The 27525-nt window shown below is 37.4% G+C and overlaps 2 protein-coding genes and 1 non-coding gene across 3 annotated transcripts; all 3 read right to left on the bottom strand.

Annotated features, from left to right (window-relative positions):
• Positions 1-207: 207 nt before the first annotated feature.
• TOMM20 (translocase of outer mitochondrial membrane 20) lies at positions 208-8949 on the bottom strand. The gene is made up of 5 exons (XM_014053594.2): positions 8744-8949; positions 3494-3540; positions 2635-2716; positions 1806-1948; positions 208-591 (listed from the first exon to the last, which is right to left on the bottom strand). Exons 1-5 carry the CDS (start codon positions 8865-8867, stop codon positions 547-549), a joined length of 441 nt encoding a protein of 146 aa, XP_013909069.1. The 5' UTR covers positions 8868-8949; the 3' UTR covers positions 208-546.
• Positions 5271-5406, bottom strand: LOC148045007 (small nucleolar RNA SNORA14). The gene has a single exon (XR_015697226.1). It is a non-coding gene; the product is annotated as a small nucleolar RNA SNORA14 (small nucleolar RNA).
• A 2230-nt stretch (positions 8950-11179) lies between the features above and the next one.
• Positions 11180-25638, bottom strand: RBM34 (RNA binding motif protein 34). Its single transcript, XM_087718082.1, has 11 exons — positions 25531-25638; positions 24396-24567; positions 21293-21429; positions 19708-19906; positions 17497-17556; positions 15086-15129; positions 13971-14054; positions 13779-13842; positions 13489-13531; positions 12820-12938; positions 11180-11518 (listed from the first exon to the last, which is right to left on the bottom strand). Exons 1-11 carry the CDS (start codon positions 25617-25619, stop codon positions 11243-11245), a joined length of 1287 nt encoding a protein of 428 aa, XP_087574208.1. The 5' UTR covers positions 25620-25638; the 3' UTR covers positions 11180-11242.
• Positions 25639-27525: the final 1887 nt, after the last annotated feature.

Here is a 27525-nt window from a genome sequence, read left to right as displayed (position 1 = left end):
TTGATCTAAAAGACCCTAGGCAGCTTTCAGAGAATGAAGGAAAATGTATGACATTCTAATAAAAATACAATGAAATGTCAGGTCCACTGATTTTCCTTTCTGAGTAACAAGCATAAGAAATTTCCAGGAGATGCTGAAATCTGTTGACATTGTCCCCCCACCCCCCAACCCCTTTGACTGCTGAAAAAGCAGGCTTACACATGAACGTACCAGGTACATTTTTAATGCCTTAGCTTTGGGTGTTTCAAAAATGAGCAAGGGGTGTGCATGTTTGAACATTGTAGTCTGTGTATATACAACTTTATTTGCATTGACATTAATGATATTTTTATAACTCAATATGGTGCATTTATAAAATGAATTTATCAAAATACACTAGTTTAATAAATAAGTCCAGCCAAACCACCCTACTCAGAGTTAAAATTAACTTTGGCAGGCTTAAATGTGGTACACAGTCCATCATGACTTTTATGCTTATTCTTTTACTCTTCCCTACCCCCGGATGCTCATCTTTTGACTAAGGAAGTGGCATTCCTGAAAGATTTCTCATTCCACATCATCTTCAGCCAAGCATTGCGCACTTACAATTCTCTGCAAAATAAAATATAGAAACTTTAAAACTGTTAATGGTATAACTTCTCCAGTTAAGCACATTACTGAAATTAGTTACAATTTCTAGCTTTTGAAAATCAACCTCCCTCTGCCTGAAAAATCAACATAAGTAGCAGTATTTAATATGCAATTAAAAGTATTTAAAGAAATAATGAGCCAAGGCAAGCAAACAATTATAGAAGATTGTTATGATTTGCTGTAGCTTATTTGTGGAGGCAGTCGAATTAGTTATACCCAAAATACCTTTCTGACAAGATAATAAACTTTAAATAACCTTGCAGATTGATGTTTTTTGGCCACATGGCTCACAATATGGATCCAGTGGGCGCATTTTAACTAGTAAATCATGCTCTGAATACACCACTGGAAACAAGCCTTTCTAACGTAATAATCTGTGGTAGCTATTTCACTTTAAAGTTCCTTATTGTGCAAAATTAAAGTAAACACATGTGTGCCAGAAAAAGAACTGATATATTTGAATGTTTCTTTCAACTATTGCATAAAGATCTAATACAAACTCAACTACTTTATGGGTAAATTTCATATATCCAACAACCTCTAGTAACCTAAACTAAACATATTTCTTAGCAGCCTAAAGTTTATCTCAGCCTTTCTCAAATGCTTTTTTTCATTTTTACTTGGGTTGTCTTACTATAATATAGCTATATAACTTTATTCACAGTTTCTTTAATAAACTTAGTTCAAAATTAGTGAATTGGACTATCAGGTTTGGCACTGCATCAAACCAGTTCAAAGAACAAACTGATGTAAAATCTAAATTTAGTTAATTTTTTTCTCACAGCCATTTGTAAAGCTATTTCTTATTTAGATGGAAATGCTAAGAGTTTCAGATAGGAAAAACTAAATTATGTCATGTCAAAATATTTTTTAAAATTGTTTCATCGCAGTCAAATTACAAACGTGAATTATGACAGAATTCTTACAGAAGGTTCTACAATTATAGCCTCTTTATAAGGATAATTTATAAATAGCATAGTTAGTCAAATTTCAGTTCTGAGATGGGACTGGACTGTTTGAAAGGAATAAGCTGTGATCACTACATATATCCTCATTTGCTTCAGTTCTGGATCTGATCTTAATGGGTTTAACAAACAATACTGATGAGATCAGGAGAAATAAAAATCGAAATTACTAATTCTATTTCAAAAAGCAAATTAGAAAGATTTTCATACCTGACTAATTGTAGGCAGTTTAGTAAGAAGCATTTGGAAAACTGGTGGTGGAAGAGTTTGTTGGAGAACTTGTAGTAATTGCTGAGGTTGTCCACAAACAGCGATGGCATTTGTCAAGTGATCAACACCTTTTTCATATTCTCCTGAATAAAAAACAAGCATATTATAGCGACTAAAGATCAGGCATAATGACATTTAATGACGATTTGAAACGATTCTGTTAGGTTACAATACTTAAAAATTCAAAAAATCATTTCAGCAAATAAGTAAAATATCTGCATGCCATAAATTTGTTAACAAAAAAATACCCAAAGTTCAAATTTCTACCCTAGAATATTCAGACTTTATTCTGTTAGTGGCCTTCTTGATTGATGAGCTATTTTAGACAAATTTAGATAGAAAAATAGCATGCAGTATATTAAAATAACAGTGATAACATTTCAAAGTTGCAGCTGTAAATTTAGAATTTTATTATTTTTATTATTTCTTTTTGTAACGCTCAAAAAGTAATTTGTCCTGCAATCCCTCTGCCTTGGAATTTAGTGCCCTGAATTTAGCTGAATCTATCCCCAAGTGGGTTAAGATTAAGGATTAAGCTCCGCTAATCAAAATTTAGAATTCTATACAAATAGGAAAGAAGTCATCAAACTCAATAGAGTTGGATTACATGTTTGTAAATATACATAGGCTTGTCCTTTAAAGAACATGCAATTATTTTAACCTTTCAAAGCACTGGTTTCAGTAATAAACATTTTTTCCTACTGATTTTGTATCTCTAATGTGTAACATACAAGTTAGCAAAAAGAAAGATTTAAAAAAATGCAATAACCTTGTGCTAAAAGTTCCTCTCCCAACTGAATCTCTTCAAGAAAGAATTTTTGAACTGCTTCAGCATCTTTTAGATCAGGCAACTACAAGAACAACATTTATCAAATCAGCCATTTAAATATCATAGCAAAATCTCCCATCCTTCCCATTATGCTTTTAAATATAATAAACTTTAATTTCTAAAAGGTTAATACTACTCAGAGCTTTTCAAGAATAAAGAGAAGTTTACAGGGAATATTACATTCCATTTTTTTTACAAATTGTTATAAAACTAAAAATAAAACCACACCTAAAAATCCCCTTATCAGTTTCTCAATCCTCACAATTACTCTAGAAATTAGCTATCCTTTGTGAAGTACATCATCCCATAATACATGGATCAAGAGAAATATCCATAAAAGGAAAATAGGTTATTTGTCCCTTCCCAGCAGCTCCTGAATGGGCTAAGATGGGTTGGGAGCTCAAAAGGAAGGGATGATTGCTGAAAAACTAGTTGAGAGATCTTCAATAGAAAAGGGGAAGGGAAAAAAAAGGAAAGTCATTATTCTTGCTTCTCCAAAATTTGGGCTATTGGATGTATGCTACAAAAAGTTGATGGTACAATAATTTCAAACCAGAGACCACTTTGAAAAAAATATTTTATTGTAATCATTCAAATATTTTATATCACCCTACTCCAGAAATTCTTGATGATTATCAGGAGATATAAAATGAAGAAATAAACCTCGGCTCCAACAAAACACAAGAAAAGTCATCCAAACAAATCAGTAAGAATAAATATATATATATATGATCAAGCCAGTATTAGCCCCAAAGCCTGCCAGTAGAGCATATATGCAAATAAAAATACATATTACTACCTTAGAAAATCCTGCTCTTTCTTTGGCAAGCTTCTGTTTCTTTCTTCCTATAGATTAAATAAGGATATATTGATTTTCAAGCACTCATGCTACCGTACTTGCACTTCAGAGGAATTTTCAGAAGGGAGGTCCCAACTTCATAGATTTCCGTATGTACCATAGCAAAGAACATAAGGGAGATACTCATATGCAACATTATATTACTTTTAACATATAGAATAATTATTCTTAAATTATGCAAAATATAAAAAAATATTATCTACAGGTCACTCATTAGCTCACTCAAGAGTCAACAATATATGTTATTAAATTATTCCCATACAGGTAGTCTTCGAATCATGACCATAATGGAGTGCCCATTATGATCAGAATTTGGAATGACCATTAAGATAAACGCCCATGTGATCACTTCACTTATGGCCCCACTAGCCCTGTTTTCCCCATGCAGTTGTTAAACACATGGGTCATTAAACAGAAATAGATGGAAGGATGGTGCAGCATTCCTGCAATCAGTCATAAGACTGAGTGATCATGGGGGTGCTGAGCAGTTGTAATTTCAGAATTGGGTCATAAGTAGCTTTTTTGGGGGGGGGTCTGCCACAATTTGCTCAACAACCTGTTGTAAGTAAAGGACTATCCCATCCTATCTATATTTCTTTTATTTTTTTCTAGCACCAAGAGACTTGTGTATTGCTTCTTGTGTGTTACAAAAATCCAAGAGTCCTTAGAAATTTGGTGGTAATACACAGAAATACATCAGGAGTCCAATTTTAATAAAATTCAAATGCTGTACTTAAGCTCACCATAAGCTCTTCCACATAGGTATAGGAAGATCACCAGCAATAGAAATATCAAATGTGACGTATGTGTGTTTTTGTTTTATTTTTATATTTTCTTAGTATGATGTACACTGAAGATGGCATTTAATTTTGTTGTAAGAGGTGCAATGACAATAAAGTAAACTAAGCTAACATAACTCTAGGCTACATAAACAGAGGGATAGAATCAAGACCACGTGAAATGTTAATACCCCTTTATAATGCCTTGGTAAGGCCACACTTGGAATACTGCATTCAGTTTTGGTCGCCACAATGTAGAAAAGATGTGGGGACTCTAGAAAGAGTGCAGAGAAGAGCAACAAAGATGATTAGGTGACTGGAGACTAAAACATATGAAGAACGGTTGCAGGAACTGGGCATGTCTAGTTTAATGAAAAGAAGGACTAGGAGAGACATGATAGCAGTGTTCCAGTATCTCAGGGGTTGCCAGAAAAAAGAGGGAGTCAAACTATTCTGCAAGGCACCTGAGGGTAGAACAAGAAGCAATGGGTGGAAACTAATCAAGGAGAGAAGCAACTTAGAACTAAGGAGAAATTTCCTGACAGTTAGAACAATTAATCAGTGGAACAGCTTGCCTCCAGAAGTTGTGAATGCCCCAACACTGGAAATCTTTAAGATGTTGGAGAGCCATTTGTCTGAAATGGTATAGGATTTCCTGCCTAAGCAGGGGGTTGGACTAGAAGACCTCCAAGGTCCCTTCCAACTCTGCTATTGTATTATATTGTGTATAATCAGGGAGTTTTCAGAATTGTGATCCTTGCGTCAATTGCAAGCTGTTTCGTCTTACTATCATGTTTTGCAATTTGCTTTGGAGAAACATTTACTTTGATGGTATAAAACTCATCTTAGGTAAACAGAAGAGTACTTTCACAATCTGGGAAAAAGTTTTTGCAAGCAAACTTTTTTATTAAGATAAAACATAACAAAGATCATTGAGTAATTGTTGAAGAGCTGAAATAATGCAAAATTACAAAATAATGCTGCATTTTGGATAACTCTACATTTTTCTTTAGCATTTCTCCTTATCCTGGAAGTTATTAGTGAAACAGTACCAGGAGGGTTTTGAGAATGCATTATGTAACATGACTCTACAAGGCTTTGTAGATGCTGCAACGTAACTGTCAAATATTTCAAAGTGAAGGTAACTATAATGTATATATAATACTTTATCACAAGCAAGTATCTTCCCCCTCAAATTTCTTTTTCCAAGACACACAACCTTCTCTGGCACCTGGATGGCCGAATATGCTGACATGGAGTGACCCTTATGAAGTTTAACTATGTTTCATTTGTATGAAGAATAGAGACATAAAATTAGGTTGTTTCCCAGTGACCAGCTTTTGACTTTAATTAGCATTCAGTTATCATGATTAGGAACAATGGTAAGCTATGCCATCACAATGTTTTTTAATTTTTAGTGAATGGTTAAATATTTTAGAGGATTTTCTATAAATACAATTTTCTATGAATACAGAAAGTATTTGCAAAGCAAATCTCCAAACATAAAGCAGGCTTCTGAAATTTAATTGGAATATATTACATATTTTACAGTAATAAACATTTATGTTCATTATTTAATTTTAAGAGCCGAGGTGGCGCAGTGGTTAGGGTGCAGTACTGCAGGCCACTTCAGCTGACTGTTATCTGCAGTTCAGCGGTTCTAATCTCACCGGCTCAAGGTTGACTCAGCCTTCCATCCTTCCGAGGTGGGTGAAATGAGGACCCAGACTGTGGGGGCGATATGCTGACTCTGTAAACCGCTTAGAGAGGGCTGAAAGCCCTATGAAGCGGCATATAAGTCTAACTGCTATTGCTATTTACAGCTGGATACGACTCTTTTCCTGGGACAACGCTATATGACTGAAATAACTTTGGACACAGAATTCTTGCACATACATTCTGTCTCTGTATATTAAGAACATATATACTTATGTGTATACAAATGTCAGGAAATGTATTCATAGCAGTATTCACTTCTGAATCTCCTGACTCTCAAAATTGTGGCTGGCTAAACTAAAAGTGAAGGAAATTTTGATGATGAATGAAACTTCTAATTAAGCAAGCAAGCATGCACACCCAGCAAATAGGAGTTTAACAAAGGAATTTAGATGGGCACAGTCATTATTGGTAGAACTAACAAAATGTTATCAATCCAACCAGATCTTCTTCTTTTAATAAGAGTGACCAGTTTAGCTGATTATGGAATATAATAGACATAATGTACCTTAACTTCAGTAAAGCATTTAGCAAAGCTTTCTGTGACATCCCCAAAGAAAAGATAGCAAAACATGGGTTAGAGTATGCTCCCATTAGAAACAGAGTTGGCTGAACATCATACCCAGTGGTATATTAATGGCTGTCTGAGGAGTGGAATGAAGTGTTTGAGGTGTATTGCAGGGCTCCATTCTGCACCCAATGTTGTTAAATATTTTTATAGATACCTTAATGGAAATAGTAACACATTTGTCAACAACATAAATTTGGGGAAGGGAAATAGCAAATTCCTTGGGGGACGATATCAAAATTCCAGAAATTTTATTTCAGGAGGGAAAAATGCAAAAACCTTGTTTTGCATAGGAAAACTTAACTACATGAATATAGAATAGGGAGATCATACTGGGTGACAACACCTATGAAAAGGGTCTGGCACTATTGATGGATCACAAGCCAAACATGAAGGTAATATAATTGCTACAAAAGGGAAATGCAATGTTGGGTTGCAACTAAGTTATATAAGATCAAGATCAAGTACATGTAGTCCTTGATTTGTGACCATAATTAGGACAATAATTTCCGATGCTAGGTGATGTGGTCAAAAAGCACAATTTCAAATGATCGCATGGCTTAGCAACAGCAACCCCATTTGTGTTAATCAAATTCCATCAGTCATTAGCCAAGGACCCATCCCAATCCAAGTCATTCTGGGCTTGGGCCTTGATTCTTCCAAGGTGAGAGACTGTCTCCCTTTCAACTCTTGGCCCTTTTGGCCTCACAAACATTGTCTTGCAGATTGGCAAGCAACCCTAGAACCTCACAGCTCTGGGGCTGCTTACGTTGTGGCACAAGAGTTTCTTGGCAGCTTATGCCTCTGAGGCTAGAAGAAGCCCGAGCCAGTGTCGCATGAAGCCTCAGCCACCTCAACTCAGCATCACAGTGGAAAGCTGCAGCCATCTCAGGAAGCCCCAGCCAGAGTTGCCCTCATTACTTTGCAAAGCCCCTGCTACCCTGCACTCTGCCACTCCAGCTGACCTTCGCCATCTTCTTGCTCCACTGTTAATAGGCATATCCAGCTGGCCCTTCCTGAGACAGCTGGTGGTCACATAAGGCCATCTTTCCCTGGTCTTGTGAGGAAACCACCATGCGTGATCAGGAAAACAGAGTCTTGTGTGGCCAGCTAGCTGCCTCACAACTGGCCAAACAGAGCATGCTTGGTCAGCAGCAGAAGCAAGATGGTAGATGTCAGCTGGGCGGGTGGAGCACAGGGGCCATGGAGGTCAAAAGACCATAGATGGGGAGAAAAAGGCAGGTGGGGTAGGTTGAAGTGCCCCTCCACTTGTAAGTGAAAGTAGGCTGCCAAACACCCTAATTTTTTATCACGGGACAGTGGAGCTGTTGCAAAAACCGTAACTTTGGAGACCAGTGATAGGTTCCTTTGTTCAGCACTGTTGTAATTTCAAATAGTCACTGAATGAATGGTCCTAAGTTGAGGACTACTTGTAACAATTCACTTGTATATGAGTTGGTTAGGCCAAACCTAGAGTAACATATTCAATTCTGGCCATGCAATTTTAAGAGCAACATTTACAACTGGAATCTGCAGAGAAGAAAGCAACCAAGACTGAATAAAGGGCCCTGAATTGGGGGGGGACGGACGGGACCCTATGGTTATAGGCACTGGGTACCTTTAGAAGAGAAGATTGGGGCTAAGCATAAGGGGATGGAGAAGGGAAGCCATTTGCTGGGATGCACGACAGTCAATTTTTGAAGTTAAGGCAAGACTAGGTTATTTCCAAGGCCTCCTTTAACTTTTACACCCTATGTGGCTGAACCTCTTCTCCTGCCCAAGCACATTAAAGGTTATTAAAAACCAGGCAGTGGGATACCCTATTTGTAGGGAGTTCGCATTTGTGGGGCTCCGGTTCCTCCTCCATCCAAGGTTCCCTCTCTGGCGGTGGGGAGGGGCTTTCACTACGGAAAAGACTAGCGGCCGTTAGCCTAGGACTTCCTGGACGTTGGAAGCCACAAAACAGGGCAAGGGAACCGACTCTCCAAGGCATGTGACCCTCCCACGCCAAGGGAAAGGGAAGTGTGGGGGGAAGCACTCGGGTAGCGAAAAAGGCGGCTGGCGGGGGGAGGGGGAGCGCAAAGTCCGCTCTGGGCGGCGGGGCGCACGAGTGGGAAGAAGACTCACGTTCCCGCAACCGGTTCTTGAAGTTGGGGTCGCTCCTCCTCTTGCGGTCGAAGTAGATGCAGTAGCCGATGAAAAGGGCGCCGCAGACGCCAGCGGCGATAGCGCTGCTCTTGCCCCCCATCATCTTCTACCTTCCGTGCCTGCCTCTTCCCGCTTCTCCAGGCACCTTGGCCAGGCACGCAAGGAAAAGGAAGGCCCGCCTCGCGCAAGGCACTTCCGTCATCAGCCGGCGACGGCAAAGAGGCTCACTTTGCCTTAGGCCCGGGCGAGCGCTCGGGAAGCCGAGGCGCGCGACGCACGTCCCGCCTGAAATGCGCCTGCGCACGAGGCTCCTCGATCACCTCCTCAGGGTGTTTTGTGTTACGCATGCGTGAAGGATTCCCACGGGGTTCTCCGTTAATTGTAGAGGGGTTGGTTGCATTGACGAGCTCATTCATCCGTCCATTCATTCAGTTGGTCTCTCATGTGCAAGATAACAGGAATAAGAATAAACATGAATAAGAACACAGGGAATGGGTACAAATAAATGGGACAGTAGGACAGGGACTTTAGGCAGGCTCGTGCACTAATGCACATCCCTACTGACCTCTTAGGAATGGGGAGAGGTCAATACTAGACAGTTTAAGGTTAAGGGGGTTTGAGAATGTAACAACAGAGTCAGAAAGAGCATTCTAGGCATTGACCACTCTGCTGCTGAAGCCGTATTTTCTGCAATCAAGTTTGGAGCGGTTTACCTTGAGTTTGTATCTGTTGTGTGCTTTTGTATTATTGAGGTTGAAGCTGAAGTAGTCGTTGACAGGTAGGACGTTGTAGCAGATAATTTTGTGTACTACGCTTGTTGGGTCAGACCAGAAGCACCGTAGTTCTAGATTCTCCAAACCCAAAATTTCAAGCCTGGTGGCATAAGGTATTCTGTTGCGAGCAGAGGAGCGGAGTACACTTCTCGTGAAATACCTCTGGACTCGCTTAATTGTGTTACTGTCCCATATACAGTGCGGATTCCAGATGAGTGAGCTGTATTTGAGAATTGGTATAGCAAAGGTTTTGTATGCCCTAGTTTGCAGTACAATATTACCCAAGAAGAATCTTCACAAGATTAAGTTAACAACTCTTAATGCCTTTTTGGCAATGCTATTACAGTGAGTGCTGGCTCTTAGATCATTTGATATGAGTACACCAAGATCCTTGAACTAGTGGTTAATTGTCTATGGAATTGGTCTGAACAGAAATTGTGCAAATCAACCCATTGCGTCTATCAGCATTAAGTTGAAATTAATGCTGAATGATTTTTTTCCAGTATCATCAGTGATAAACTGGAGCATACTAATGTGGGCGAACAGAGAAACCTATTCTAGTTTTGTCAGAAACAGGCCATAATTTTACGCTTTCTTAGAAACCCCAAGACATACATTTTATTAGAATACCCTAATCCCTCATAGCAATTACAATAAAAGGAAACCCTACTACAAGCTGCATGCTTTCTTCATGTTATGAATAAAAAGCGGCAACTGGATATTAAATACAGGGTTTGAAAAAGAAAAAAAAATCTATTGAAACAAAATTAATATAGGTATAATCTGTTTTTTTTCCATGGGGAAAAAGTCTCTAATCTTAGAATTCTGACACAATTAAATCGCTATCAGAATAATCTGTAATCAAATAATGTTAATATAATTCATGTAAGAATAGTAAAAAAATATTGTCTAAAAGAAAAAATATTGATGACTGTTGAGGATTCACAAAACTTCCCATATCCGATTAGAAATTGAATAAATTCTCTTTTGCATTTATTCAACTTCAGTTCAACCTCGAAAGAAATGCTTGTTGATATTGTACAACAATACTTTTAAAGATTTGAAAGCTGCAGTATAGATACTAAATGAAGGCTGAGTTAAATAGCATTTAATCCCTACACAATATTCTTCAAAAGAATATATAATTACATAACATTATAACCAGCAATGTGAAAGTTGGGGATAATCAGATTAGATTTAACAAATGGCCAGGTTATCATAAAAAAGATCTATTACTGAATTCATAGAAAGACCAATAGCAATTAGCACATAACCAAATACTACAGGTACCTTTGTACCACGGTATTCCAAAAAACAGGGCCAACATGAAATAATTTAAAATTGTCCAGTGTAAACTTTAAACCACTTTTCAACTTATTCATAATGTTAATGTACACATATTTAACAGAAAAGACAAACATTACAAAGAACACACTTGTAAATAATTAATTGCCTGTTGTTAGAACTCTTTAAGAAAGGCTTTCTGGTATTTATTTACATTATAAGGATAATAGATGAAAAATATGAAAACAGTCATAAATTTCTGTGACGTTTTTAATTCATCTTCCAATGTTACATTTACAAATTAGATGAGCTTCTGAATTGTGAAAATGGAGATAAAATATATAAGAAATTGAAAAGATTTTCTATGCGATAAATTTTATTTAAAAGCATCTTAACATTACAAAAATATCTTAATACTGTATCATTTAGGTTTTCTCATTTTCATGTTGTTTTTTGATTTTGCTTTTTTGCTCTTTTTCACTGGGTCTGCCTTTTCACCAACAAAAAAATTAGAAGATCCTTCTGATTTTTTTAGAGAAGTAGTCTTTGTGTGTTTCAATCGAACAGAGCTCTTTGCATTTTTGTTTGATTTCTTCTGTTCTTCTTTCTCTCTTTTTACACAACGTTGCACTCTTAGCTTTCTTCCTTGTAATTCAGATTGGTTTAGTTTGAGAGCAAGGTGTACAGCATCTATGGTCTTTAAGGAGAAAAAAAAAAGCAACTCATAAAATTCCTCTTACATGGACTGAGAATGGGAGGGCTATTTCCTCATCACAATACTACCCCATGCATTCTTAACAGATGATTTGGAACAGGGGTGTCAAATTGGTGGCCCACGGGCCAGATGTATCACCTGCAGGCCACGCCCACCCCAGCTCCGTGAATGGGAAAAATGTCACGAGACATCATGTGATGGCAACGTGACATGGCGAGTTTGACACCCATGATTTCGAGGGTAAGGGACATTTCAGAGCACATCTGCACCGTACACAGTAAGAAGACAAGAAGTAATTCCTTCAAGGAAGCAGTCCTCCGATCACTTAATGCCACATTCTACTCTAATAACTGCCCTTTAATTTCAAGCATAGCATATCCATTGGGAAATCCAACTATGTACAAGAAGGATTTGTATCATGACCTTATGAATCAGTTTTGCTGTTCAGACTCATTAGCTATAGTTGTCACAAGAAGCAACACAGAAGAACTTTCTTCTAATGCTATTCTTGATTACTGCAAATGAAAGGATGGTGATTTTGCTCCCCTATTTTCTCCAAACGATCGATTGATAACTATGCAAAGTATTCATGCTTTGGGTTACACTGCAGGTTAAGGGTAAATGTGCAAAAAGTGAGAAAGAATGAAATAAGCTGTTAAGTGAATGATTTGAAAATTAGTGTTCTATTATAGCATTGCCTGCTGTTTTCAAAACTATTTGTGCCATTCAAGGAACAGAGTGGCATACCCATCTCATCATTTTTAATGGCCAGATTTTTAATTACGGCTGTTCTTTCAACAGACAGTAAAATAATGGCTAACTTATTGAGCATTCAACTCCCAGATTATCCTGTATTGCTGGGAGAACATTACTGATGACTGACTTATGCCCACAAATGCACCCCTTTTGCTGAGTTTTTCTCAATTTAGTTTTCCAGTAAAGTTCACCATTCTAATCTTCTAACGTATTTCATAACTATTACTGGATGATAAAATATTACCATTATCATCAGTAAGTGTGCAAGATTCATGTAAATACTTGATGATTAGTGCTCTCTTTGTGAAGTTACAAGGGAGATGTCTACATATGGGTATTAGTGGGGTTCAGTGCAGTTTCAATGAATTATTTAGAAGATGCTTAATTATTCCTAATTGTTTACCATGAGGTTTTACTGTGTTGCTATCCCCTGAGTGCAATACTGAATGCTAGATTAAATAACCAATATAGTTATGATTTAAAGCCATGCTAAATTTGTTATTGCAGCCATTGAATAACTAACGTACCTCAAATAGAACATAACCAAATCCTTTGCCGATGCCTGTGCTTCGATCTCTCACAATTCGTACACCTGTCACATTTCCACATTCCAAAAAGTGATTTCTTACAGTCTCATCATCAATTTCTGTAAATACAACATCTTTTATAAATGTGCAGTTATTAAAACACAACCATTTTAGCGACATGACCAAATTTCTATTACTATTTAAAGTTTCTATTCTTTTTTAAACAAATACAAATATGGTTGCCACCTCTATCTGCTTAAAAGAAAGATTAAGACTATTGGGACCGTATTGGCAAGGAAATAGCTCTATATCCCTTACTTATGTTTTAGTTATCCTATTATGGCATACTTCATGAACTAGGTTACAAATTTACCAATTCAAAGCACCTTTTTTTGCTTTATCTGCATTTGTAGATACATTATGTTTATACATAGTTATAAATCAAGAACTTACAAAAACAATGCAGCTCAGGACTAAAAGAAACAAGTAAGCTGAGACATTCTGGTTTGAAGAGGTGTTACTTAATGTTAATTTTAAACCAGTCTTGTACATTTAAGTTTGTTAACATCTTTACAGATATACTCACTCCATTAATCTGCAAAAGTATAATTTTCTACCAAAGTAATGGACATTTGTTTGAATTGATTAACATTAAATTATAATACATACCATAAGGCAGATTTCCTACAAATATTGATCTTTTGTTATCATGCTGTAAAACAAACAACAAAAAGAACTGACTTAGGGACTTAAAGGAAAAGCTAGAAAAAGTTATATAGTATTTGAATTATGTTTATGGAGATTCTAAATCATGTCATGGTTGTCCCAAAGGGACTTTTCAAAAAACAAGTGAACTTTGTTTTTCCTTGAAGATGTTTCGTTTCTCATCCAAGAAGCTTCTTCAGTTCTGAAGTTGCCTTTTGAAAAAGCAACTTTGGGATAGCGTTTGAATTACTTACACAAGTAGATTTTGAAGCAAGGTCAACTCTGATATGGAATCCACTGGTAATTTCTGTTCCATTACTATGAAACCGTAAAAAATGAAATAACGATATAAATTACCACTAAATTTGATTTGAATATTGTTTATTTTATAAATAGTATTTAATAATTGACTGATATCTTAATGTGGTAATTAAAAAAATACATACCATTTTAAGGCATTATTTGCTGCAGATTCCTCCTTGAAAACAACATAAGCATTAACGTATTTCATATTAGGGTGTAGTTTTTGCCTAAAGGAAAAAAGAAACCATAATATTTGTTATATTTTATACTGCCAGACTCAAAAATAACTCGATATTTTACATCATAAAAATGTATCAAAATAAACAATCCAATAAAAATACAGCAACAATCTCCATTTATTCCAACAATGCCCTCTAAAACAATTTAGTCCAAAATAATTTCCAGAAGGCCAGCTTTATAAATGCAGCCTAACCTCCAGAGGATGGATATTCTATATTATATAATTGAAGGTTACATTATCACATAAAGATGAACTTTTATGCATTGGGACACTAGTCGTAACAGAACTTGGGATTTGTTGCACAACATTTAAATTTAAATCCTGTTTAAATTTAGAATTAAGAGGTAAGATATGTTTTCTAAGGAATACATTATAATTTCCTGAATCCAGATTACAGCTCAACCATGGAGAGTCTACAGCTGTCCAGATTTTACTGAACTACTACCAGATTTCCCCAGCAAATTGAAAAGCCACAGGTTGCTTTCTATAATCCACAGAGTCAACTTCTTTTACTCTTTTAGTTACAATTTCTCATAATATAAAGAAATATAAATAACTCAATTGTGCTATGGTCAAGGAACAGGGCCATTTCTTAATTCAATAGTTAGCATTTGAAGGGGCTGTTATTGGCACCAGGTCTGTTCCAGTTTTACAAGTAAAACTTTACTATAATTTGCAAAAGTAAGGTTACATGTTGCAAAACTATTTTCAATTTTTACTTTGGCCCAGAATAGCTGAAAGATGCCCTGATATAAGCAAAAGACACTAGTATGATACATCAGTATTTTCTGTTATAATCATTTTATTTTAAATTAGGGCTAACAGATCCAGGCTGCAAAAAAAACATTACCAGCAACATAATTAAATGGCAGCAAAGAACTAGACATTTAAAAAAAAATTATTTGCAGCTATCTAGTGTCATCCAGATTTCTAAAGCCGAGATGTAATAGCCCCAATATAAGAATCAACAAAGTATAACCTGTAAATCTATTCTCATGCACAAATTACAATACATACTTTATAGCAGCCATTTTTTTGGATATTGTATCTTCTGCTGGAATCTTAAAAGAGAAAAAATAATATATTATTAAGTAGGTGTTATTTAGCAATATTATGAACATTTACAATTTCCTTTAAACACAGACAGGAGAGATAAACTGGATAAGGATTTCTAGCCACACTAGCATTCACCATATAGCACTAAAATCTCTCTCTCTCTCTCTTTCTCTCTCTCTCTCTCTCTCTCTCACTCACTCTCTCACTCTCTCTCTCACTCACTCACTCACTCACTCACTCACTCACTCACTCTCACTCTCTCACTCACTCTCACAATGAAGCAGCCCAGAACCAAGCCTTCAACTGAGAAGAAGGTATGCAAACATTTCCTCTCTCCCTTTGCCTGGGGGAAAAATAACATTTTCTTATATTACGCTGCTGACTTCCTGCCAAGTTCAAGGTTAAATGTGCTGTTGGAGATCTATCCTGAACTCACTAAGAAACGATGGAAGGAAATTATTTGTTGTTATTAGTTGTGAAGTTGTGTCTGACCCATCGTGACCCCATGGACAATGTTCCTCCAGGCATTCCTGCCCTCTACCATCCTCTGGAGTCCATTTAACCTACTGCTTCGGTGACTCCATCCAGTCATTTCATTCTCTGTCATTCCCTTCTTCTTTTGCCCTCAATCTTTCCCAGCATTAGGCTCTTCTCCAGTGAGTCCTTCCTTCTCATTTGGTGGCCAAAGTATTTGAATTTCATCTTCAGGATCTGGCCTTCTAAAGAGCAGTCAGGGTTGATCTCCTCTAGGACTGACTGGTTTCATCGCCTTGCAGTCCAAGGGACTCGCAGGAATCTTCTCCAGCACCTTAGTTTAAAGGACTCAATTCTTTGGCGCTCAATCTTTCTTATGGTCCAACTTTCAAAGCCATACATTGCAACTAGGAAAACCATAGCCTGGACTATTCACACTTTTGTTGGCAGGGTGATGTCTCTGCTTTTTAGTATATTGTCTAGATTTGCCATAGCTTTCCTCCCCAGGAGCAAGCATCTTTTAATTTCTTGGATACAGTCCCCATCTGCGGTGATCTTGGAGCCCAGAAAAGTAAAATCTGTCACTACCTCCATCTCTTCCCATCTATTTGCCTGGAATTGAGAGGACTGGATGCCATGATCTTAGTTTTCTTAATGTTGAGTTTCAAGCCAACTTTTGCAACCAATAATTTTTAGTTAAATTATGCACATCTCCTAGACACAGTATTCTCCTGTTCCTCCTTATCTGCTTTTCCATTTGTGTCATAAATACAGTATGGTCCTACTAGCGGCAGTCATTTAATGTAAGTATTACACAGATAAAAAATCAACAAGCAGAAGACCTATCGGTAATCTTTTCATAGGGGTCAGTAAAAAGAGAATTAAAATAATAGAGTTCAAACAAGGAATTTGTATCTTCCAAACGTGTTAATTTGGAGCCAATTCATGAAATATTAAGTTGAGAAAAATCCTAATGAAAAGAACCGAGTTGTTTAAAACAATGTAGTATTTATGTTATCCAGTAATCTGTCATTCCACATGTAACTCTATACATACTTTTCATACCATCATAAGACTTGAGGCGACCTTTTAGAAACAATTGAATTGTCTTACGTACTCTTATATATAATGCATTTAGCAGTTGGCCAAATTACATTAATTTGCTAGTTTTACATCATAATCAATTATGAAACTTGAGATGATTTCTTATAAACAGAATTGAATTATCTTACATACTAAAATGTATTCAGCAGCTGACTAAATTAATTTAATATGCTGGTTTTACACCCAACCATAATCAATAGGCTCACTGGCTTATAACAAATACTATGAAATGATAATTTAAACATCGATGTAACATATCAGTAGAAATGCTTATCAATAAAGAAGAATGAAATGAAAGACACGGCACCATAAACTAACAAATTCATGACAATTTTCTCCACATTAATTTGTATTTTAATAGCTTCCAAAGGCCAGTAGAGAGAGGGCAAGCTTGATTTTCAATGAGACACTATTCTTCAGCAGTGTGTCCCTATAGAGAAAGAAGCTCCACTAAGCCTACTGAAATATTCAACATTATTTGGTTTCCAACAAAAACCATTTAAATGACTGGCTTTGCTTAACAACCCATGGCATTCACTTAACAACCACAGCATATGCTTAACAACTGTGATGTTTGCCTAATGACTGCTGCAAAAAAAAAAAAAAAGACTGGAAAATTACTTTGTCACATGGGTGCCTCAATTGACTAATGACTATAATGAGTTATGATTGGATTTCTGGTCCCAATTACAGTCATAAGTCAAGGACTATTCATATATGGTACACTTTTGGTGCAAGCCAGAAACTGAAATTATTTACTAGTAAAGAATCACAAAATGAAGTAAATAACATACCAAAGAACGGAAACGAATTGATTCAATTTGTCCATAGTCTTTGAAAAATGACTTCAGCATCTAAATTAAAAGAGGTATAATTTTATTAGGTCAAGACGTATACCAGTGTTTGAGAAGCAGCAGCAAACACTTAATCCATATACAATGAATGGAATACCAGGAACCCTAAATAATATCTATTTGACCAATGATTAAAGGATACAATAAAAATAAGTAGTTGGTTGTTTTTTTTTGCAGAATTATTAAAGATTAAATCAAACTGAAAACATTATGCAAAAGTAACTGGGGGTTTCTTTTTAAGTTGAAAGAGTAACACAAAAAATTCTACATAAAATACTTTACCCTCTTTCCCTATGCATACTGTGTTACTCCAAAAATAAAATAGGGTCTTATTTTCTTTTGACTCCTGAAATAAGCACTTGGCCTTATTTTCGGGGAGGTCTTATTATTTTTGAGGTGCAGGAGGTGGCGAGTATGGTTACCTCATGGCTGCTGCTGTGTTGCATCTCACTGGCCCTGCCACTCCTTTTGCAGCAGCCATTAGCGTGACACAAGAGCCATGGTAAGGGCCATTAGGTAAGGGTGTGTGGATTGCATAGGGCAAGTTCCCCCCTCCCTTTCCGGCCCCTCTGGCCTCACCTCACATTGTTTGTGCGGCAAGCAGCCAGAAGAAATGGTGGAGTTGCACATACGGTTAAATATTTTCATGGAGGGCTTATTTTGGGGGAGGGCTTATTTTAGCACATGCGCTAAAAATCCTGATTGGGCTTATTATCCAGGGAGGTCTTATTTTTGGGGAAATAGGGTAATTACTCACAAGAAAATGTGCTTTACAAAATCAGTAGGCCAGCACAATATTATGTTTATAGATTAATGAGGGATCTCCACCCCCCACCCCCCCAGTCTGTGGACCGGTAGCAGGCCATGGCATGCTAGAAAGTGGGCCACACAAACATGCGAAGCACACAAAACCACACCCCCTCTGGTCCACAGAAAAATATATCTCCACAGAACTGGTCCCCAGTGCCCAAAAGGTGGGGGCTGCTGGATTAACAGATTCAGACTGCAAAAAATTGTCCACGTTGTGGATAGCAAATGTGGAACTCTTTGCTTTCATCAGTGAAGGTCAATACATGCAAGCCACATCTATATTATTGGATCAGAAGCAGGGACCCATATGCAACTCTCCAAACATTCATAAAAACACATGATCCAGAGCAACATGTTGCAGAGATAAAGTGGAGGGCGAGATAGAATCATACTGAACAATTTCGCCCTGTGGCAGAAGACAATCAGAAATGTAATTAATGAATTAAGTATTCAGAGCAAAGGTAGTCCTTGATTTAAAATCATTTGTTTAGCTACTGTTCAAAGTCATGACGACACTGAAAAAAGTGACTTATGACCTGCCCTCTCACTCATGATCATCATGCATCCCCATGGAAGAGCCAAGGTGGCGCAGTGGTTAAATGCAGCACAGTGGTTAAATGCAGCACTGCAGGCTACTTCAGCTGACTGCAGTTCAGCAGTTCAGCTGTTCAAATCTCACCGGCTCATGGTTGACTCAGCCTTCCATCCTTCCGAGGTGGGTAAAATGAGGACCCGGATTGTTGTTGGGGGCAATATGCTGACTCTGTAAACCGCTTAGAGAGGGCTGAAAGCCCTATGAAGCGGTATATAAGTCTAACTGCTATTGCTATTGGTCACGTGACCGAAATCCAAGGGCTTAGCAACCGGCATGAATTTATGATGATTACAGCATTCCAGGGTCACCTGATCACCATTTGCAATTTTCCCTGTCAATGAGTGAAGCCAGATTTGCTTAACGATAGTGTTATTCCCTTAATAATTGCAGTGATTCGCTTAACTATGGTGTGAAATTGGGCACAACTCACTTAATAATCACCTTTCTTAGCAACTGAAAGTTTGGCCCCAATTGTGGAAATTGTGGTCCCAGTTGCATAAATCAAGGATTAACTGTATTAGCTGAATGATGGCGATGGTGTAAATTAAATCAGTTATACTGTATTTCTTTTTCTTTAACTTATGTTTTAAATTTTTGGATACATATTACTTCTTTATTTTGCTTAAAAGTTGCTTATACTAGAACAGTGATAGGCACTTATTTATTAATGTAACTTTTTAAAAAATGCTTAATATAATCTGTTATTTTAAAGAAAGTACAAATAGCCTGCTATCAAAGTTACTTACTTGTGCTGTATAAGAAACAGGTAAATTCCCCACAAAAAGAGTCCTCTTGTTCTTTAAATTTTCTTTAGCCTGGTTAACTTTAATTTTCTTTTTTTTAATTTGAGCAGCTTCCTCTGAGATTGGAAAAAGTTTGGTAGCCTTATTTTTCATTTGTATTACTTCTTCTTCTGCTTCACTTACATGAGCGAAAGCATATTCCCTTGACAAGAAATTTATAACCAAATTATTAAACTGAGCATATGTAAATAATTGTGTGTGTTCACGTAGTCACAAAAAAAATCAGCATTTTAAAACTAGCTTTTCACTGACAAATATCAGTTCTAGAGAGATTGTAATTACCTACATTAAAAGCATGCAATTATGATCATTTAACTAACATGCAATCAACAAGCTTTGAGGAAAAAGGAAACACAGAAAAACCATTGCTACAATTTTTAGCACGACACATACTTACTAGTAAATAAATCCTTCTTATCAGATTTATTTCTAAATAACCATACAAAGTACTGACTTAAGAGACAGTTCATGTTACAAACAGAATGAAGCGTTATCACTGTAATGGTATGTGGGAATGACCTTGGGAAACTGGGTAAAGAGATACTGCCTAAGGCAGCGGTCCACAAACTTTGCAGCTTGGCAGCCCAGATGGGGCAGGGAAGAGGGGAATCAGGCTGCGCAAGCAGCAGGCTGGTACACACACTCATGCACACACAGCTTGAATGCAAGTGTAGCTGCATTTGCTGGTCCTCTGTTCCGAGTCAAGCTATGTGCATGTTGCCAGCTTGCTGCTCACACAAATCAAGCTGCACAACAGCATGTGTGTACCAGCTCACGGCCCAGTTATGAATAGGCCACAGCCCAGTAGTTGGGGACCCCTGGCATAGGGAATGGTCATATAAGAGGAAACATAGCCCGTAGCTGCATAGTGGGCAAAGCCAGAGGTTCATGAGAGATCCTCCCTAGTTATCAATGTGGAAAGGAATTGGTGAGACAATTCTATTTTCAGATTTGTAAGATTCTGTTAATGTAGCTTTACGATGAAGTCAAATTAGTCTGATTATCTGGTAAGGTTGACAATCATTTTCAACTAGAATACAGCACACATACAGTGCTTGACTTACAACAGTTGATTTAGTGACCATTCAAAGTTACAACAGCACTGAAAATTGACTTATGACTGTTTTTCACACTTACGACCATTTCAGCATCCCCATGGTCACATAATCAAAATTCAGACTCTTGGCAACTGACTCATATTTATGACAGTTGCAGTGACCTGGGGTCATGTGATCCCTTTTGCAAAGTCAACGGGGAAGCCACTTAGCAACTGTTACTAACTTAACAACTGCAGTGACAAGATATGTCATAAATGGGGCAAAACTCACTTAACAAATGTCTCACTTAGCCACAGATTTGGGGCTCAATTGTTGAGGACTACCTGTATTTATTTTAATAACAATAGGGTCTTTTAAGAGGCATGCTACATTTTAACCTGCTAATCTGACCTTTCCTTAGGACCCAGACAGTAACTAACCAATATGGGAAATTAAGCATAATACATAACAGAGTATAGTTTTTCATTTACCTGTTTGCTACTGTTTCATTTGCTAGAGAGGTATCTTTCTTAGATTTCTTCATTTTTTTAAAAGGCTGTTTTTTAGTTGAAGAATCTTGAATTTCTGTGACACTTTCCTCTTCTTTATGGTTACGTTTTTTACTTTCCTTTTAAAATCAATACACAGTCAAACATGATAAAGTGTTACACAATCTCAGGAAGGTTAGAATATTCACATATAGTTTTGCTAAATTTGGCAATTTGCTAGTTACTAATGCCTCATAGCATTCCAGACTGTATACCTTAAACTGGACAATTGCTCATGTTAATTGTTGCACCTACGAATAGTAGCCAAGATCTTCTATCAGATGGAAGTAAAATGGAATCTGGGCCCATCTTTTATTAAAGTCCAATGATCACAATGGTCCAAAAGCCCCCAATCGGACAGAGAGAAACATTTATAGAAAACAATTCAAATCCTAAAAATGAGGACTGTATCTGTGGTCCTTCTGTTCTAGGTCTCTGTACTAAAAAGTACATGCATTTTTGTTTTTGTTTTTTAGAAAAAGGAGGATATGATATTAAGTTGCCTAGTTAAATTTTCCTTTATGTGACAGAGCCTAAGAAAATGTTGGAGCACCTAGAACCAACCACTTTTAATTAATTTCAATTTAGTAAGAAGCCTAATAGGCAGAAAGCCAACTTTAGGCTAGTTTCTTGTCTCTTTACTAAAGCTATTAAATGAAGAAGCGAAAGAGCCCAATCATTTAAACAGATATTTCAATTTCCAATTCATTTCTATTTCTAGAATTTGGGATAAGGATTTAATTACATGACTTTTGAAAGCATTATTACAATTTCAATCATAAATCACAATCTTGGAATTAAACTGTGAAGAAGACTTCCAAGAACATAACTTTCAATTTAGGTTAAAAAGCCTTTTTAAATTGAATTTTAAAGCAGCAATTATTTAAAAAAATTAAACAAGGTTTAGAGTGAATGAAAAAGACCTAATGGTATTGTAAAGATCCAGTTCAAATTCCTATATTTTATATTCTAACATGTTTTCCAAGTGCAATTATGAAATTCTTGCCCTTTATTGTAGCAGAGATTGGAACTGGATTGAGTATTTTTTAAAATTTGTTTATACACAATTTGGAATACGGAGTGAATACTGTAGCAAACAAATGTGCTGATAAAAATTATTTATGAAAGGTAAAATGAGAAAGAAAAAAATAATGCGAATAGCACCAATTTTTCCAAAGTGGGCAAGTAGGAATGAAAATGGGAGCCACAAAATAGGCAAAGTGATGCATATTAGCACACAAAATCCAAACATCATTATACTTCCATGGCATCTCAACTGACAGTGACAGATCATAAAAGGGATTTGGGGATCAGGGTGTACAAGTCAAAAAACTTAACCCAATGTGCAGCTATACTAAAGCAATCTCCTTCAAAACAAGCTTGAATCCCGAGGCCTCATGAACATATTTGTATAATTTTCTTAGCAACAATATGGGAGAAACTTGCTATTATTTTCTTCTGGGATGTTTTTTCAACTTCCCAATGTAGCTTAGAGCCTATAGCCATGTGCTCTTCCACTCACAATAAGGTCCAATTCTGCTTAATTTTTCAAGCTGAGTCACAGTCATATAGGGCAGCTATAGTGATCTAAAAAGAGCAAATGTCATTCTTGGCATCATTAAAGGAAATGAATGTACAACAGGCAATATAATAATGACTTTATATGACCTCTCAAAGATGAGACCACATTTGGAAGGGCTATGATTAGGTTTTACACCTAAAAAGAGTGTTATAAAGTTAGAAGACAGATAAAGAATACATGGTGAAAATATATAAATGACATAAAACACCTGATGGGGGCATTTATATCTCTAAGTGGTTGTTGGACTAAGAGAGAAGGTCCCACCTCCATACTGTACCAATTAAGCACCACGTGTATCAGAAGTGGGTTCCTGCCAGTTCTAATCTCTTCTATAGAAGAGGTTCCACAAATCTACAGTGCCATTTAGAACTGGTTCCAGCTCCCTCCCCCTGCCCGTCTGCACATCATCAAGATGAAGAGTGAGAGGAGGAATTCTGGGAGTTGAAGTCCACAAGTCTTAAAGCTGTCAAGTTTGAACACCCCTGGGTTTTTTTTTCTAAAGGGTTAGGGGTGCAAGGGTCTTGTAACTTGACAGCTTTAAGACTTGCGTGCTTCAAATGCCAGAGTTTCTGAGCCAACATTTTGGTTACTAAGCAAGAGTGTTGTTAAGTGAGTTTCACCACATTTTACAAGTTGGCCATGCCCACCCAGTCACATGGCTGGCAAGCCACCTCCCACCCGGTTACATGGCTGGCAAGCCACTCCCACCCAGTCACATGGCTGGCAAACCATTCCCATAAAGCGGCCACACCTAGAGGTTCTAAAAAAAATTGAAGCCCACCACTGATGTGTACTTAATCCAATGATGTCTAATGATTTGATTGTTTTTTAATATTTTTATATCTTTACTTTAATTCTACTGTAACAGGCAGCATATAAAATTAATAAATAATATAAAATCATTCATGGCATGGAAAATATGCACAATAAGTTCTTTACACAATACACAAATTGTACAATTTACTATTAACAGGTGTCACTAAGCTAATTTTTAAAAGGAAAATTTAATGGCAGTTTGGGCTACTAGCACTACTAGCAACCTTTCAAATTAGAACAGGAGTGTCAAACTGGTGGATGAGTCATGCATAGGACACCCCACCCGACGAAGGGAAAAAATGGCACGATACGTCATGTGATGGCAACAGGTTGGACACCCGTGATTTAGAGGAAGAAGTCTTTGAATACCAGCTTTTATAGTGGTCAGTGATACAAAAACAGAGGACTACTCCCTTCCTGTCTATGATGGTGATCTTAATGACTGTATCTATATGGCTATGATATGATAAACTATGGATTACACAAAACTGGGGCCCTAATGCAACAGGGCCTTATGAAGACTGGAAATCAACTGTGATTATAGATATGCTCTTCTGTTCAGATATGTCTGAAACTGGTTCATAGGTCAACAGCATTTTCATGAGGCTTTTGTCACACCTATTTTAGAACATAAATTAGTTAACTTACTTTTGCCACAGCAACATACATTGGCTGTTTTTCAACACCAGGAGCACTGAAGAGTTGTAGGAGGACATCTGAATCACATGCTGCAGATTTGTTTTGAAAGAGGCTGCTAGCCACTTGCCCCACAATATAATCTTCACTTGATTCAGCAACAGCATTCATGCCACATATTTTCCTATTTAAGAAAGATCAAGTCAGTCAGGATTCACTACAGGAAACAACTGCATCCAAAAACATTAACTGTTGATAATTTTCTCCAAGGTTTTTGAAAGGTATAAAAAGAGGGGTGAAATGTTATCAACTGTGAAATCATGTATGATGAGAAACTTGAATGAAATTTGCCAGTTTATAGGGCATTGGTACTTAAGAATGCAGTGTTTATTACTGTAAACTGTAATTGTCCATGTTTTATTACTAGCCTGTCATCCCTGTTTCTCTGTGTGTGTGTCTTTGAGTCAATGCTGACTACTGGCAACTGTCTGTACTAGTAGTCCAGTACTCCCAACGCATAGGGGGGCAATTAGAACCATTAAACCAAGTTAATGGCCTTTTAGGCTTCCTCCTCGTGAATAGAGTTCACTTTTTGAGTAAAGCAAGAATTATATGTCATGGGGGGGGGCTCATGATTTTAGAGATGCTTGGATGGGGCATGGCCAGAAAAAGGTCGGGAACCATTGTACTAGTCCTTGCAGTTTTCTTGGCAATATTTCAGAAGTGGTTTGCCATTGCCTCCTTGCTCTTCCCAAGAATGTCTGGACCAAGATCACTCAAGGAGTTTTGTGTCAAATGCAGAACTAGAATTCCCGAATTCTAACTTGGTGTCTTCAACCACTTCATCAAACTGGCCTTGAATCGTTTAATTGCCACAAATCAGATTTCAAGCTACAGGTGCTTTTTCAGCAGATCAGCAGAATGGGGAAAACGGGGAAGCGGGCTTTGAGAGCGAAACACGTGGTACCCCCAGGCACAGCTGGCGCTCCAGCAACTCTCCCTTCTTGGAGGAGCCACCACAAACATGATCCTAGGCAAAACGATCTGGCTCCGGGACCAAAGAAACAAAGGAGTCGCCAGAAGCCCCCCAGACCCCTTTAGGAGAAGACGGGCAAACAACGAACATCCCCACAACCGTAATCCTCACCCTGCGGCTGGAGAAACTTTAACCTTCCGGGCGCGCTTCATCTTCGCTGGAAAGCTGCTGCTGCTGCAGCCACTTCCGCCTTCAAGCATAGATCTAAACTAGCAAAGTAGAGGAGACTTCAGAGCCTTTCAAACTTCGCGGAGGATACAAGAACACGGGTACATTCGCTTTCGTGCGGATTTTTTCCTAGGCTATATTTGTGCGCGCTGGCTCTTATGGCATCGTTGCCGACAGACTGGAAAAGACGTCTCGGTAGGGTTTTTTACGCATTCCGGTTGAAACTCAGAGAAATTGTTAAGACCTCCTTACAAAAACTGGTGTGGCTCCCATCCTTACATTGTTCAGAGGAAGTGTTTGAAGATCTGGTTATTTTGTCACGCAGGGTGTGATCCCGGAGTCCTCCCCCCCCTTTTTTTAAATACAGTATTTGGTTTTGCTTTGACTTGCTTTTCCAGCCTTGTTTTTTTCTTTTTCTTTAATCAGTTGTGTTTTTACTTGTTAGCTGCTCAGAATGGTTTTGGAGTCAAGCAGTCTCTAAATAAAATTTTAAATGTTTAAGCAAATCAATAATGAGCTGAAGGGTTGAATCGTGTTAAATCATCTTTATTTAACTATGGTTTGTTGAATAAGCTGTAGTAGGCTGGCAGCTATAAGCACTGATGCACTGCAGGAGTGGATGTTCCTAAGCATGGGTATGCTATACAAAGTAGTTGTAATTGAAGTTCTGTAACTAATATAGGAGGGTCAGATTGGTGTAAACATCAGGTTATAATTCAGGAGGCATGAGTTCTAGTCCTGCCCTGGGCACAAAGCCAACTGGGAGCTCTTGGGCCACTGACTTCATCTCAGCCCTAGGAAGAGGCAATGGCAACTATTTCTGAAAAACATTGCCAAGAAAACTGCAAGGATTTGCCCAGACAGTCTCTGAAAACTGGATATGACAGAAGAAAAAACACAAATATATTACTTATTTACAAGGCTCCTGGACCATCAAGCCTAGGTGTACTTAACAGGTGGATTGACCTGCCTAGTGTGCTGAGTTTAATGGTGTTCAGAATGACCTCTGTTTTATAGTAAGGAGATTGAACTGAACTCCAACCCAGCCTATCTCTAGAATAGATCATAACATTAGGAGTGAATTACTTTATGGTAGTGTTTTTCAATCTTGGTAAATTTAGATGCATGGATCTTATCTCCCAGATTTCCCCAGCCATCCTATTGGTAGGGAAAATCTTAAAGCTTAAATTTACATATCTTAAAATTGCCAAGATTGGGAAACCTTGTGTCAGATTGGGAAACTTTGTGTCAAGCGTTTGTCTTTAAATGACTACCTCTTTCTAATTATAAAATAAACCCATGCAATCGAATCAGCATATTTAAAAAAATACTTTTAAAAATGTAAATTAGAGTGAAGTATTATATTTTGCTCCTGGATAAATGCAAGGTCTGCGATCACTGTCTATTAAGACTTGATTTTTCCATACTATTTCAGTGAATTGTTTTCACTTCCTCTTGTAGACAGAAATTAGAGATTTCTGTCCCGGAAGTCTGAGCTCGAAAACGAGGTAAGAGCACTCTAACGTTTATGTCTTCTACCTAGTATGCAAACGTTTAATTACGGTAGTATTTCGACCACAAGACTGAAGTCGCCGGCGTTGTACGTCATTTCAAGCTAATAGACTCGATCGAAAAAGAACTTGCGCGCTCCCTGCTGGGTGTCCTATTCGGAAATGCTAAATGGCAGCAAAGGGACTCTTAAGAACAAAAAGCAGGAAACGAGAGAGCTACGGTACAGTTACTTAGTGTTTTAAATATGTCATTAAAACCTTGACCCACTATTCTCTCCCCACTCCCAAATGCTTAAGTGGTCTTCACCAATTGTGAATCCCTTGTTTCTCATATAATGATCTATTCCATTTTTAACACTGATTAAGTGCCATCAAATCATTGTCGGTTATTTTTTTCATATATAGTTCAAAAATACATCTGTATCTT

This window comes from Thamnophis sirtalis, unplaced genomic scaffold, assembly GCF_051295495.1.
Source record: "Thamnophis sirtalis isolate CommonGarterSnake01/CBP01778 unplaced genomic scaffold, rThaSir2_p1.2 scaffold_6, whole genome shotgun sequence".
In the NCBI taxonomy this organism is placed as follows: domain Eukaryota; kingdom Metazoa; phylum Chordata; class Lepidosauria; order Squamata; family Natricidae; genus Thamnophis; species Thamnophis sirtalis.
This window is presented reverse-complemented; position numbering and strand designations above follow the sequence as displayed.